Source organism: Buteo buteo, chromosome Z, assembly GCF_964188355.1.
Source record: "Buteo buteo chromosome Z, bButBut1.hap1.1, whole genome shotgun sequence".
Taxonomy (NCBI): domain Eukaryota; kingdom Metazoa; phylum Chordata; class Aves; order Accipitriformes; family Accipitridae; genus Buteo; species Buteo buteo.
In genome coordinates this window covers 15,092,514-15,108,556 of record NC_134204.1, presented here as the reverse complement: position 1 = coordinate 15,108,556, position 16,043 = coordinate 15,092,514, and the positions used below count along the sequence as shown (strand labels likewise).

Here is a 16,043-nt window from a genome sequence, read left to right as displayed (position 1 = left end):
CTGAAGCTCATGCAGAGCTCAGCTAAGAAGAGTCAACATTCAATGAATGACATCAGTAAGAGGATACTCAACTTGGAATGAGACTCCTATATTTTCAATGTTGGACTCCTTGCTGGAAGCAAAACTTAGTGGGATTTAAGTGACTTACAGGCTTTTGCACAGGTTGGAGATAAAAATCTACTCTCAAGAATCTGATCCAAAAATCTGATGAAGTCTAGACGCACTGTCTCTCAGAAAGCTCTAAATCAGATCTGTAATGCAGGATCAGTTTGTGACAAAAAAATAGTATATCCAACTTCAGTTGAAAAAATAAAATCTCCAAGATGGAGGTTAGTGAGAAAGAAAAGGGAGTCTTGCATCCTATTTCCCATTATACAATGTGATGGAGATGGGCAATTTATGTGCCACAATCCAAGCATGCAGACCTGTGATGCTTCTACTACCCATGATGTTTCCCATAAATAAAAGCCCTTGCTGCTCCAAACAAGAATAGTGTTTCTTTACAAAATCACTATAGCCTTTTTTTCTCAAGCAGTGATGTATTTTGTTTAAACCAAATTCTCTGGAAACCAAACTGTTCTAGTAAGACATTGTAACCTGAAAAAAGGGCGTTTGTGATATCATTAATTATGTTATTGGTTCTCTCCCTGTTTACTCTCATATAATTCACAGAAGTTTATTCCAAGTGACATATGGAGCTGACTTGCTCCTCTCTCTCTGCTTCTTTAATACTAATCAACGCTTTGAACCCCAGACAACAGCAACATATGCATCAAATGATGTAGCCAGAGCTATGCACTTCCTCTTCTTGCCTCCAGTCTGGGCCAGGGCTGCATCTGACCTTCTGATAGTCTATGCTAGAGCCTATCCAAGATCCCATGCCACTCTATGTACTGCATTTTTTTAATATATGAGCAAGAAAAGTTTTGAAACTTTTTGTCTGCTAGCTGAGGAGGATAGCCTGTAATTAAAACAATGGCTGAAGCATTGCTATTATTGCCAGCAAAAGAAAAAAAAAAGTTGGTTAGAGCTTAGAGATAAGAGTTCAAAATGGATTCCTGACTTGATGCCACCTCTCCTGAATTGGACTTCACTGTTACAGTCACCAGAGAATTACAATCTAGCTTTGTACTGGAAAAAATAAAACCAATATTGAAAAATTTTGTTTTGCTTACCTGGGACAGTCTCCCACAAACTCCACTGACTCCAGATTTTTGATGCTTCTGCTTTGCTCCTGATTCTCACTGAGTGAGACATACACTCCAAAGGTAAATCTGAATCCCACATCCAATGAAGAGGCTTTCCTGATTTGTCAAGTGTGACATTATGAAACTCCTACAAAGGCCAGTAAGGCAAAGTATTGAAAACACAGCTATGTGTAAACACTTTGGAAGTACAATCAAAAGCAGTGTGAGAGAGAGAAAGCTCAAAGGACGAAAATGCTCTTGAAAAATGAAACTCTAAAATCCCACTTGCTACACATGATCTAGCACTAAGTAACTAGTAGGTGAAGTAACTGCTTACAAATCTGTACTAGCAGTGAGGGAGTGACTGATGTGCTGGCAAGACTACTTGATTCTGAGAACAGAGTTGTGAGTCAGGCCCTGCTTCTCATGAAATTGATTCACTCTCAGAGACTTTTAGTGGGTTATTTGTGCCTGCTGTTACATAAGTAATAGCATAAACAGATGCTGCTGCCTGCAAGTGCACCTTGTCTAATGCTCCACGTTACATATCCCTGGCTCTGAATTACAGCAGGAATCTGCACTGGCCAGTAAAGATTTATGCAGGTGATATCTCATTGTAGTTCTAAGGCACAGGATCTGAGGTCAGTACCACCATCAGTGGCAGGCAGAGTAGGAACATATCTGCTGATTTCCCCAAAATGATTGACTGCTGTAATACGCACATCTAAGAAACATGAAAAAATACGTCCAAAACTGCTAGAGCTCCATGAAAGTAACAGAAGGACAGCCTAAAATGTAAAATGGAGTTCAAAAATCATGAGAGCTAAATGCTCTGTAATTTGGCAACTATTTTTATATTGAATTATATAAATGCAGACAAACAGCAAAAAATATAAAATGTTCTGCTGCTCTCTAAGAGAAGATATCCTACAAATTTCCTTCAGCATGTACTACTAAGGCCCACCGGGGCATTGAATGACCTGCACCAATACACAGCACAGCAACTCAAACTAACCAGGGTACCATGTAGTCAGACAGACAGACAGATGAAAATGTACCCCAGCTGTGAATCTCCCCTTACATGAGAGCCTGTAAGAAGCAGGAAAAAAATGGCTCAAAAAATTCTATTAATCACCTGTAATTATGAATACATTTTAGAACACAATATATATTTCGGTACTTCTTAAAGCAACCAAACCAGATTCTCAGCCTATAGATCTGTGCTGCTTGTGTGAGCTGTACCAGAGCCCTGGCTCACACTGACAAGTACAGAACTGCTCTCCATTACCTCTTTCCATCAGCAACACCTGCACTTTCATAATACCACCACTCTGAGAAAAACTCTGCAATCAGTTTACAATGTAATTTCTCAGTTACAGCACTGAGGAATGTAGTCACTGCTTTGGAAGTTACATAGACTGTCCATGCTTTGGTATGAGCAGACTCACAGAGTTTCTTTATCGGTACAGATTCTTCAGAAAAACACAGAAGCAAACACATTGCTCTGTGGTAGTGACATCCAAAATACCCTATTTGTTTTCCTTGTCATGTTTATTATGAGTAACAGAACAGACTACATCCTTGGATTTGAAAAGCTCTTTCTCTTTTCCAGCAAGTTAGTAAGAGTTTGTTGGAAGGATACTCCCAAAAACCCCACTTAATTGTTTGTAGCTATATGTACTCAGTTTCTGATTTCAGGGTTAGATCTAGTCATGGGGTGTTAAAAATCCTACCCCATGTATCAAAGTGGTCAAAATCTTCTGAACTGCATAGATCTCATCTGCAGTGAAGATGTGGTTCTTCAAACTCGGAGAAAAAATAGTACCAACTTGGCTGAGCAGAGTAAGCTGTGATTCTTAACAGTGCCCATCTTATTGTCTTCTGGTTTCAGAAAAAATAAGCCCTTCTCCACTTTATGTGCTTTGTCACAAATAGCAGCTTTAAATGAGCTAGAGCCATTTTCCAGTCTGACTGATTTTTAACATGTGCATTTCATATTTTTCCATAGTTCAATCAGCAGATGACTCATAATAGGTTATAATATCCCTAAACCATGCATTAGCTCCCAAAAGATTTTGTCAGATCCAAAGGAAAGGAAATTTTCTTTGGAAACAAAAGTTCTCACACTGAAGTCACAAACTGGGGAAAACATCAGAGGCAGGCCTAAGCCTACGATTTGGGTGATCTCCACCTCTTTAGAAAATTTGGCTGATTTAGCCGTTAAGGAAAACTAGCAGGATAGGGACTTTGCAAAAGAGACATCACTACTTCTTACTTAACTGGAAGAGGTGGACATAAGGTAACTGCTAACAGGTCCAAGCACAGGGCTTAAAAGGCTTCTCTCACACTGAGACTATCGTATGGTTCATAAGGTGAGAGGACCTGCAGCAACATGACTCATGCTCAATTAGTCCCCAGTGACAGGTAGTAATCATGCTACAGAAAAGACTGCCTTTAGGAGCAATGGAAGGGAAGGGATGATTCTGGGAGGCCACTTAAGGGATGTGCACCCTGGAAGGGAAACAGAGACCTTCAAAATCAGATGTCCTAAGTCTGCCCACCACAATCCCTCAATAAGGGTGTGCAAGGCCTATCTACATTCTGCGCAGGTGGAAATTACTTCTTCATATGAGACAGTATTTTTTTTGCACAAAAACTGGGCATAACATTACATCAAGTCTTGCACCTAGTGAAATACTGAGGTATTTCTAGTACAGTTTTGTAAATATTATGTTGTAAGTTGTAAACCTATACAGCAAAGCTATCTGCATATGTATCTGAACATTTGATTTTCTGTTAGCTTCCTTTGTATTGTAAATAATATACCTTTTTCAAAAATACACTTACTGTCCACACAGTAGTATTTTCATGTGTTTGACGGACTTGTATTTCAAAAGACATTGCCAGCTCACTATCATGCGCTGACTTGCCAACATCCCATTCCACCAGCAGCCGCTGAAGACCGAAATCCTTGGAAATGTTAAGGTACATTACTGGAAACACAATGGATTCTGTGAGTACAAAAAGGACACAAAAATATTAACATTCAGCTGCGTTACAATGCAGATCTGAAACAACAGTGGTTAGAGGTAAGATAGGTTCCACACCAGTTCTGAAGGAAAAAAAGAAAGAAAGTGATCAAGACCCATGCTGTTGATATCGAAAGCAAAGATAATCTTTCATCTTAAGGCATCAGCAGGCTAGAATGAGGTTCCTGAATCTACTCAATAGCCCCCCACCATGACATTGGGTATGCTATTTACTTTCTTTATGCCCTCAATTTACTAGCTACTTTATGGGAATATTGATCCATCCCTATAGTCTTATGAAGAGGGACAACATAATGTATTAACAGGGACTGAAACCCAAGAAATCCCAACCCCCAGCAAGCTTTCTTATCATTAGGACAGAAAATCTAGGCTCAATTTTGCTCTCTGACCTAAAAAAGATTAAATTAGTTAATGCAAATTAAGTATTTGAACAGGATAGGTTAAGAGTTTCCCTCCAGTAGCTAGCTCAGAAGGTAGGCTAGTATTAGGCACATTCCTGGTTGCTCTACACATTACTTAGGTACTTTAGTCAGGGTTGTGGATTCTTCTACTGGAATTAGACATCTAGTTATAATGGCACCTCCATCCTTTTGTGGGTCTGAAGTTAATTCTCAGAATAAAATAAAGTTTAAAAGTCAGACTGAAGTCCCTTTTGGCGTCAGGAAAGGAAAGGCTCCTTAAGAAGACTAGCCTGCTGAAAACTACAGATCACCCTATGAATGGTCCCCCTTTTTAGATGTTTTCTCTGTCACCCCTCCCCCAAAAACCTAACTCTTGGAAGAGATGAAATATGGTGCTCACGGATCTGTATCTTCTCTCCTTCCTGAAAAATAAACAAACAACAAAAAAAACCCCCTAAACTTAATCTGTTTGATAATGAAGTCAGGGAACTGAAACGGCCAAGTAACTAGGATTTTTCTTTTGCCACAGTTGCTTTCCAACATGCTTCTCCTTATAACAAATGACACAGTCAGAATGCTTATACTGACCAGGACACAGAAAACAAAACCAGAACTCATTCTGGGCATTCCTGCCTCACTACAGCCACAGTCCTCAGGGACATATGCTGAACTGAAAGACCTCAGCATCTCCTTCTCACAAAAATGCCACCTCCAGACATTTCTCACGGATGTGCTTCACCCACTGACCCAATGATTATCTGAGATTTTTACAGAATATTACTGGCAGAAACACAAAATAACACTAAATTCAGGAAATTTAGTTTGAGAATCTACATTTTGGTAGATGCTTCTGGCAGCAGTCAGATATCCAAGCCATTTTGCAGTTTATCTTGTGGTGCCTGCTCTGCACTAACTTCTGCACAGCAGTTTCCCTACATATGGATCTTTACATTAACTGTAGGAAAGTAAAGGCTCAAGAGAAGCAGCAGTTATAACAATCCCTGATCAAAGGAAGCAGATAATACTTTATAAGCATATTTATTAATTACAAGAATACAGACACTGACACAGCTTAGTTGTTTATACAAGTCCAGCCTATAAAGAATAAATGGAAGAAAGTAAATATTGTACCATCAGTAATAACTTATAAAAAACTGCTGAAAGAAAGGATTGTTTCTCTTTTGCAAATCATCTACAGACTCTGTTGGTATATTTTAATTCATTCCATTTTGAAAAGTAGTGGAAGTCAAAGCAAAATGGAAACCGTATGCTTTCAATCTAGAGGAAACTATTGGCATAGGCTTCTTCGGATATACTTGGAGGGAGAAATTAAGGTTTAATTGTTCAAATGCTTGGTCTCAGAAACAGGATTGTGGTATCCTGAAAAAGTTTTTCAGGAAGAAGTACACACACACATATATGCACACTGCCTTTGATCAATTCTTACTGCAGCCTTAATATATAATTACTGGAAAAAGATGAACGTATAAATTACATGAAAGCAGAATTTGACAGCATTAGTGTCTTCTGTAAGGTAAATGCAATCAAATCTCATCCCTTTTCTCACCATGGAGAGTATTTTCACCTGCCACATTTAAATAACTTGACAAAAACCCCAAAGGTCTCATTAGTTTCTGTTTTTTCTCCATCTGTACGAGTGTCCCTCCACTATCTCCTTTTAGTTAGATGACATATCACTTCAGACCTCACACAGTTTTGTTCCTTGGAGCCTGACATAAGACAGTCTAGATCACCAGTCAGGGCTTATACACAGTACCAAACGAACAGAAGAAATAATATAGTTAAGGATATATCCAAGATCTTGAAGACCCCTGAGTTACAATGTGGGACTTAAAGACTTTTTTAGTATAATTTACACATGTAGAAGGATTTGTAGCATTCACAGTTATAATCTTCCCCTCCTAGCAAAGTTAAATAATCAAGGCGTCTTAAGACTTGTTTTAACTTGAAGGCTAACTCAAGACCATATGAATAGCTTTATGATTAACAACAGAGACTGATTTTATTCCTGAACAGCTGCATGTGAAAACAAGTGACCAAGTTATTGTAATGCAATAACTGTTTGGACTTGCCTGCATTACAAAGTTTTGCTACTTTAGGGGCATTGGTAACGCTGAGGAACCAGCACCTTGGGTGAATGGAATGTGAACATACGAATTTCAAAGTTGAAGAGAGGCAAAAAAGTCTGAAACAGATATATTATCCTCTTCAGCATGATAACAACTACATTTATATAAAATAAAATAAACCCACCCGTCTCCCTCCTTCACCAACTTAATGAAAGCAATACAACTTCTATAATGCAGACTATAGTCTGATAAGTTCTGCCTTCTTAATGGTGGTCACAAGAAGTCCATTAAAAATATTAATTCCTTTTTTTTTCTTTTAATGGAGTCATGCCCAATGTTATTGCCAGCAGCAAGTGCACAAGCAGTACTTTTACCTTATAATACACAGACTTCTGGAAAGTTATAGTCAACTTTTTGCCTCCAAATATGCATATTTACTTTTTTTCGTTGTATTGGATACACATGTGAAGTGTAAGAAATAAAAATCTGATCCTGGAATCTTGTGGCACAATCAGAAAAGAGCAAACAGAAGTTCTAAAGTTTTCATAGGTGAGACAAACAAAAAAGAGAAGGTGAAGGGAAGAGGTAGAAAAGCATAAAAGTTGTCAAAGAGGAAATAAATTATTTGAAGATGACAGAGTACAGACCAAAAACATATGAGACAGAGGGGGAGAAGATAAATAAATACACTCGGGCTTCACATCATTGCAAGTTATCTCTTCAACAGGCAGTTTGCAAAACGGCAAAACTGATGCAGTTACAAAAGGTAATTATACAAGTTGCTTCATCACCTTACCAACGGCAATCATTTGATTAAGCATGTAACATGTTGCTTAATCACAGCAGACTTACAAATGAGCAAGTCCAAAGCTCCAGTTGCTGTAGATTGTTTCCAAATAAAAAAGCAAATGTTCAGACATTTACCTTGCTGTGAGTATGTAGCATCGCAAGTCCTCAGGAGGAGCAATACTGCCAGAACCATGAAGGGTTTCATCATTCATCCAGCTTTTCCTGCACAAGACTTACCAGGAAAGAAGAAATTTCTATTTATTTGGGTTTTTTTTACAAGAAATGCTTGCCAGACAATAGTCCAAATAATATTACTGTATTTAAGAATGAATAAATAAAAATCCAACCACACAGACTCCAGACAGTTTAAGAGAAATTCAGGAAGAATGGACAAAGAAAGATAAGGAATGAAAAAACCCTCTTGTTTTTAGGAGCTGGTTATAGCATAGGGAAAAATACACCACACTCAATAAGTTCAATTTAACCTAAACAAATAAAACAGACAATAACTTTAAAGTTTTCCCGCCACTTATTTCTGAGGAATATTAAAACAAAAGTTTGTCCTGATATGTGTTGGCTTTCCTCCTGCACAAGTAACAAGATATCCATACTAACAAGGAAAAAAAAAAAAAAAAAAAAAAAAAAAAAGGGCATGAAAAGTGCAAAAGGCCTTGTGGTTTCTACTCCACCTAGAGCCTGACTGATGAATGCAGCCGACTTCGGCAAGCATGGTCTTCCCCTTTGCCAGCACCCAGGACACTATATGGAGGGCTTTAGTTAGACCGGAGTTGAAATACACGTATCAGTGTATTAGCAAGTTCCATTCCTAGGAGGACCATCATCTCAAGCACCACACAGCTATCTAGCATTCCTGTTATAGCTTTTACACTCACATTGTCACAGGATGAAACTCCGTGACTTGCACAGCCCAGTCCTGGGGGGACTGATCGTATGTCAGATCTCACAAGGCATGAATCACCTGCAAACTCACCTGTGTAGAAGGGAGAGGTAAACATTCAGCAGCAGTGTGGTTAAAAGCACCCAGGCACAGAGGGTACAGGAGTCCAAACAACAGGAACAGGACTATGGATACAGCTATCTTTAACTTTCAGTTTCCACTTTTTACGTTTCTGGAGCTGTGTAGAATACTGATAAAGAGAGTCTTCAACCGCTGCTTCCATAATAGAAGTTGAAACTGCTCAGCAGGACAGATAACCAGGATGACCTTCTGTCCCCACTAAAGCCAAGGACAGGACATTTACTGATTTCAGAAGGGCCAGGAATTCACTCCACAACTTCTTCCCAGCACAAAACCTCCAATTTTAATACCTCAGAGCTACATACACTTAAGTTTAATGACCCTGCCTTAGATTCATTGGTTTTGAGAAGCTCTGAATTTCTCCAAAGGATCAAAAGAAAAGATTTCGACCTTTTTTTTTTTTTTTTTCCACATTTCTAAAGGTCACATGGAAAATGCATGCAGCACTGCAACCCAGGGCTCAACGCCCACAAGCACCCTTGCTGCAGTGTGCCCCAACTTTTTCCTTGTGAGCACAAATGCTTAACATGGAGGTCCCCATATTTAAAAGGTAAGTGTTGCCTTGCCTGATGTATAGGTTTCTGTGTTCTTTCTTGCCATTATACCAATATCCTCAAAAGTATTTGGACAACACTAAAGAATCTAAATATTTTTGACAACCTAGGCCTAATTCACAAGCAAATAATAGACTGTTCCAAGCACTGACTTAGGGAAATGTGCTTCTTTATGGATTTTCTAAGTTTAGACTTTTTTTATCACCTGATCAAATTTAATATCTGAAAGGAAAAATAATTTGATATGTTTTTTTCTGGAATAAACACAATAGAATGGCTCTTTGTTATAGACCAGTGAGTAGGAAGTAAGTGACACAAAAGGAAGTCTTTCCAAGGCAGATTGTGTTAAAACTTCTAGTAACTCTTCAGTAGATTGTTATTCTTTTGAATTATATGAAATGAATATTGATACACACATCCAAATCTTGCATGCCCTCTTTCAGGAAAAAAGTGAAAATAAAACTGCCTTTAAGGTCAAGGGAATTGACTCTCTGCTCTAAGACCAATTTAATACAAGGGTCGTCAGTTAGGTTCAGTGGCATGACTCCTGACTTAACTATATCACCACGATGAAAACCTCGCCCCATGGGACTCCTGATCTCCTGATTTTGTAAACATCTCTGGGGTTGGACAGAAAGCTATTTGCCCTATTTGTTACATAGCACTTAAATCCAACATTAAATATAGCGGCAAAGTATTGTGGAAGTCATGACATATTAGACTATTTGTTTAAATTAATTCCTATATGGAAAACAAATCCAAACTCTTTTTTGCTCTTAAGAGGCATTCTCAAATATTGTATTTAAACAAATGTCTAATTTAAGTATCTCTCTCCAGTCATTTACACTGTCAGTTCACTAATGACACAGCCTAGATCACTTTTATGGATGCATAGTACAAATGCCATATGCTACTAAAGGGCAGTGTAATATAATAAATGACCATCAGAATATAAACATGGTTTGGACAGCTACAATGCCTTTCAACTATTCAGTATGTTAATAATCTAGTTTAATGCTGTATAGTAAATTGTGATAATATGTATCACAACTGTATCAAACCATTTTTCATGGGAAAAGTTCTTGAATTCTCTAACAAAAGAAAATATGAAGTAAATTTAAATAAATGCAACACCAGTCAAGAAAAAAGAAATACAGTCCTTAATATATGACTTAAATCATCTTTATGCAGAAACTTCTGCCTATGACTATCAAATTAATCACATACAGTAATTACTACCAACTAATGTCAAGCACTTATTCTGCATTATCAATAATTAAGTACTTTATAAAACCATCATTTAATAATCTGTGTCTTGGTTACAAAGATTAAAAGAGATTCAAAACAGTTGCACAAAATACATTATCAATTTCATTTTAAAAAAACCCAACATGATGATAATAGATTATCTATGACCTTGCCAAAAGTGCAAATAATTGAACAACAAAGGGAATGAAGACAGGAAGCCAGGGAAGGTTTTTAGACATCTAAATAATTCATCACCCTGAAAGAGGCAAAGTACTACCTCTGAGAAATAGGAAGCAATTACCAAATGCCACAAGAGAAGTGACAATCATGGCCATTGTTCTGGTGAATAGCTTGGTTTAGATTTGCCAATCTGAAAAGATATGAATACCGCACTAGTATGGCACAGTTCTTCATCTGAGAATGAATCACTGCTGACTCTTTTTTTAAGCCTAAGAGAAGTCATGTTTTGTCACCATCCTCCAACCTGGAATGACCGTGTGCTTTGTTTCCATAAATTGCGGGTAAGAACAGGAATAGGCTCTCGTGCCAGTGGTTTTGAATATGGACTGCAGGCACATAATTTGAATACTTTTTCCTTTCTGATTACTTTTGTCATTAAGATAATTTTGCAATGGCATTTCTCTAGTCTATCACAGAATCACAGGGCAGTTTGTCCAACTGAGTTTTGAAGAACTCCAGGGATGGAGATTCCACAGCTTCTCTGGGCAACTTGTTCCAGTGCTTAACCATCCTCACTGTGCAGGTTTTTTCTCCCTATATTCATATATGCATTTTTCTTCTTACATTCATATAAGCAGAAAATCTTCTTTTAGTCTCCTTATATTCATCTATTCATTTTTCTCCTTATATTTTCTTTGCTACAATTTGCGTCCATTTCTTCTTGCCCTTTTGCTGTACACCTCTACAAAAAGCTTAGCTCTGTCTTCTCAGTAACTTCCTATTTGTTAGGCAAGGACTGCAGTTAGAGCTGCTCTTACTTTTCTCTTCTCAGTGCTAAGCAAACGCAGCTCCTTCAGTGACTCCTACATGTGCTCCAGTCTCCAAGGCCTCCTGGTGTCTCTCTGCTGGACTCAGCCCAGTCTGTCAGTCTTCTTTGTACTGTGAGCCCCAGTCTGGACACAGTAATTTAGATATGGCCTCATAAGTGCCAAATAGAGGGAAATAATCACCCTCCTAAACTCTAATTCTTTGCCATCATTAACAGCAGTTACAGGCCTAATTTCTATGATGAATCTGGTAACGGGAACACATAAAATGGTGGATAATACTAAGCCATAAGTTGAGGATGATTGGGCACAAAATTATGTCAGAGCTATAGAAGTCAGCTGAGCAAGGTATTTTTCATTTTACCCTATATTCTTCCCCCTTCTAAAAATTCAACATCTATGGGGGAAATAAAGCAAACTTGCTTTGTCTTGCCAGGCTGTAGCCTGAATCACTGATAGATTTTTTTAACTCATGAATATATAGTCTACTTGCAATTCTTCCTCTTGGAAGAATGTAACCTGGGGTGTAACTAATCAGATAGAAATGGATTCAGGACTCCCCAGCCTAACTTGAAATTAATCAGTACCGATAGATACATCAATAGAACAGAAACCTTTTGGAAACCTGGTAGCAACTGCAATAGCATTCAACAGCAACAGGAATTGTTCAGAGACCTGACAATTAAAGAGAAATCACTCAAGAAGTGAAGACAGCACAGGAGTGAATTACCTTGGGAAGAGATGAGATCTCCTTCAGTAGGCAGTCTGCAAATGATCTAGATAAATATCTCCAGGTAAACTATTTCTCCTTCAGAGCAAAAGGCTGGCTTAGATGATCCCCAAAGTCCCATCCAGGCCAATGATTTTGTGATGCCATAGATGACAGGAAGAAGAAATTGCCATTATTAATCTGGTAAACATGCTTAAGATAAACATCATCAAAGGCATTACAGCACCAAAATTCAACTGAAACCTCTTTCAAGATCAGTTTTATAGTATTCAGGAGTCATTGGTGGGGAATTGGAGTTGTACGGTACACATACTGCTGCAGTACCTGGGACACCCATGTGTGTAAGAAAAGGAAGCCCCTGCTATGAACGTCTAGTATTAGTTGACCACAGAGTCAATCTGCTTTGTATCAATCTTCCTAAAGCTGCATATTTCAAATCGTACTTCATACAACTTTTGTTTCTCAGTCCTCTTTGCCTTGCTTATTTAAAACAGCTGCCTGTCCAACCCACATCCTCAAATGAACCACAGCCTGTACACAGGCTGGGAAAAGAAATGTTTTCAGCTGCTAGGATCCAGAAAACTTCATCTATTTAAAGGAGTGTATTACATAGGGACACTAAATCATAAATACTATTGATCAAAGAAATTTTCTAAACCAGACATGGAAGACAACTGTCAGCAAGGCAAATGCAGTACTAATACTACTTTGGATTTATATCATATTTTTCACCTTTTTTCACCCTATGTTCTCATTCTCTCTACTTTTTAGACAGACAGGCTGAGGGTGGGAAGCACAATTCAAGCTCATACCATGGTGGGAATCACAAATCAAGCTTATACCATGCAGTACAAGGTCACTAACAAAACTGATGTGTTTAGTGCCAAAACTTAATAAACTCCTTCCATAGCCACCAAAGAGAAAGAGGCACCCCTAGAAAGTAAGCCAGAGCATAGGTAGACTAACTCATCTTCCAGAGGTGGTTTTTTTCCTCTTAAACAAACAGTTAACTAGGTGGGTGCCAAAATGAGCTAGAATGCCCTAAGTCAATGATTGTACAAAGACTCGGCACTGCAGTGTGCCTCCGCTCTTGTGATTCCTGCAATTCCCAACATGATATCCCTTGCAAAATCAACAGTGCAGAGCTGATAACTGACTGAGGCAGCTTTACTTGAAAAAGGGAGCCGTGTCAAGCCATCAGAAACCTATTGAGTGTTGGTAAAATAGCATCTGCCAAAACATCCTACAGTTACATAGATCCCTCTTCAATATAAACATCACACTGTTTACAGACAATTTAATTTGCAACAACTCTGAAAAATAAGAATAGCTGAGACACCAAATTCTAAAGTGGATGAACCCTTCCTTTAGTCCTTGTAGTTAGGCTTTCTTCTCCCAGGCAATTTTAAACATGGTTTCAATTACGCTTAGCACACAAAATACATCTGTGTGTAAGACACTGAAAGCTCCTAATAAGCCTTTGTGATTTAATGGGTGAGCAACAAGTTTAAAGCTGGACATGGAAGAAATTAATTTCTGTAATTAAGGTCTGATAGGCATATAACCATTTGATCACTTAGGGATAACTTTATCCCCTGTTTGTTTGGTTTTGGTTTGTTTTTTGGGTTTGGTTTTTTTTTTTGATAAATAGAAAGCTCTTTGATGCATGCTGTTGATTTTCTAAAGAGCTTTGCCAAAACAGGAAAGCATTATATACTTCATGGTTCCATGAAGGCTGGAATCCAAACAAAAAAGCAATTAAATAATGAAAAAAATGGGGTCTAAAAATGTAAAGCACTCAACAAACTGTGTAAGACTACTCCTGCCCCATCAGAAAGCAAATGCTAACAATTGTAGGGAAGAAATCACATAACATGGTGGCATGACTCATGCCAACAGGAAGAATAATTTTACCATGTTTTTCAGGCAATATCTACTTGCAACACTGTTAGCATCTGGTTTACTCTGCTGGACTAGGGACTGGTCCAGGCATGCAATATTTAGATAAAAAGAAAGAAAAAAATGGTTATACCAAAAAATCAGTCAAACTCCAAGAATGCAGGAGCCACGCTGGAATTTATGATGTTTCCTCACTTACTCCAATGGTTTTGAGATTAAAGAACAGATTTCAACTACTTAAGAGAAAGCAGCAGCGTGATGCTGGATTAAAGGTCCGGGCTTGCACTTCTGAGCAAGTCAACACCTTCTCGCAGTAGCAGGGACAGGGGATGTTAAAACTAAACCCAATCACCTGGCGGGAGCAGCATCCTCATCCCGCCACGCACCTCACCTCACCTCAGTAATTTTTACTCAGGTCAAACCAGCAGCTTTTACGCTGCAGCTAAGCAGTGACATCTTGAAAGCGGATAGGGCTGGGGGCTGTCGCCAACCGCGTTAAATTCAACGGTAAGTGGCGGTGCTGCCGGGGCGACCTGTTTTCTGGAGGACGAGGGAGCAGCTCGATGGACGGCGGTGCCGAGGGTCCAGCTCCCCTCCCCTCCCGCCGTGCCCAGGGACGCCTGGAAAAACGGGGGTGCAAGGGCAGGCAAAGGGCGAGGAGGGCTTAACGGGCACGGGAAGGACTAAACTTCGAGGGAGAAACTCCACAAAGCGTTTCACGACCGGCGCCGGGGTGGAGAAGGTGGCTTCTCCTCAGCGGGGCTCCTCTCAGCGAGGGCGGCCGGCATCCCCCGGCGGGAGGAGAGGGCGAGGGGGGACCGCTGGGGCAACGAGGGGGGACCCCTGGGGCCACGAGGGGCTGTCGCGACAGCGAGAGACCGGCGTCGCTCACCTGCAGCCGCCGAGCAGCTCCCTCAGGAACGAGACGAGACCCCGGCCGGGGACAGCGGTCGGCGCCGGCTCCCCCCAGTCAGTGCTGGGAAGAGCTGCGGCGGGGCCGCGCTGGTCCCCCGCCCCGCTGCGGGCAGGGCGGCGCCTTCTCCCACCTCGCGGGGGCCGGGTGAGCAGCGCCTCCGGAATTCCCCCCCCCCCCCCCCCAGCCGCAGACTCCGGGAAGCGCGGCCGGTTGCCTTGGCTGCCTTCCCAAAAGCAGGGCGTGGGCCGGCCCGCCTCCCTCCCGCAACGCCTGCCGCCATCGGCCCCTTCCCTGAGGGAGCCGGCGCCCGCGGAGGAGGGGCCCGGCGGCGGAGGCCGGGCAGCCGCGGTGCCCCCAGGGCGAGGAGGGGCTGCCGGGCCTGGGGTGGGCCGGGGGCAGGGGCCGACCCCGGGGTGGCCGAGCAGGGAGAGGGGGACAGGCAGGGTTAGCCGGAGAGGACCGTGAGGAGCAGTGAACAGACGCTTTGCTCCAACGGACGCTTTCCCCATCGTCGCGGCCCCGAGCCGGTCAGAAACTAAACCGCACGTAGGAGCGATGTCTCCAGGACCCCCGTGCCTCTGGTGCCACGGCCGCAGGGCTCCCGTGTCTCCTCGGTCTGGCTCCGGGGGACGGGGGCGGCCGGTCTGGCCACCGAGGCAGGCGGGGCGAGGAGGTGGCCTGGTGCTTGCGGCAGGGCCTGGGTCCAGGCCGTGACCAGTCTGGTGCTGCACCGCTGTCTGGCATGCAGCTGGCTGTCTGACGAAATCCCACTCGGAATCCACTTTAAGGAAGGTTGTGGCTCACCGAGTCAAACTCTCCGCTCCCAAAACCGTAGGACCGCAAGGCAGGAAGGGAGACCAGGAGTTCACGGCGTCTCTTGCCCTGCCCTTCAGCTGTGGGTCCCCATCTGACAGGCCTCGGTAAGACATTCAGAGAGGTACAGTGTGCCACAAGCTGCCTCGGTTACTGCTTCCATCGGAAGACGTAGCCATGAGATAGTTTTGTTTAAACCTGATACTTTTCAGGGTGTTCGTGGTGAAGGTTTCTCCAGGTTGTTGCACTTTTACGTAAAAGAGGTCTCCTGCCACTTTACTTTCCTTTTCCTAAGCTACGTTTGTAGGTTAAATGTAATG

The 16,043-nt window shown here is 41.2% G+C and overlaps 1 protein-coding gene across 7 annotated transcripts in view; it reads right to left on the bottom strand.

Annotated features, from left to right (window-relative positions):
• The window catches only part of LOC142027529 (oncostatin-M-specific receptor subunit beta-like), a 37,533-nt gene extending 22,499 nt beyond the window's left edge, over window positions 1-15,034 (bottom strand). For 2 of the 7 annotated variants that reach the window (XM_075021885.1, XM_075021892.1), the window contains exons 1-6: window positions 14,887-15,021; window positions 12,096-12,188; window positions 8,411-8,754; window positions 7,653-7,749; window positions 4,035-4,198; window positions 1,176-1,335 (exon numbers count right to left, since the gene is read on the bottom strand). In XM_075021885.1, the coding sequence (XP_074877986.1) occupies window positions 1,176-1,335; window positions 4,035-4,198; window positions 7,653-7,725 (397 nt within the window). In that variant the 5' untranslated portion in view covers window positions 7,726-7,749; window positions 8,411-8,754; window positions 12,096-12,188; window positions 14,887-15,021. Of the gene's footprint in view, window positions 1-1,175; window positions 1,336-4,034; window positions 4,199-7,652; window positions 7,750-8,410; window positions 8,755-12,095; window positions 12,193-14,886 lie in introns of all 7 variants that reach the window. The other 5 variants (XM_075021887.1, XM_075021888.1, XM_075021886.1 and 2 more) reach the window with 5 other exon arrangements.
• Window positions 15,035-16,043: the final 1,009 nt, after the last annotated feature.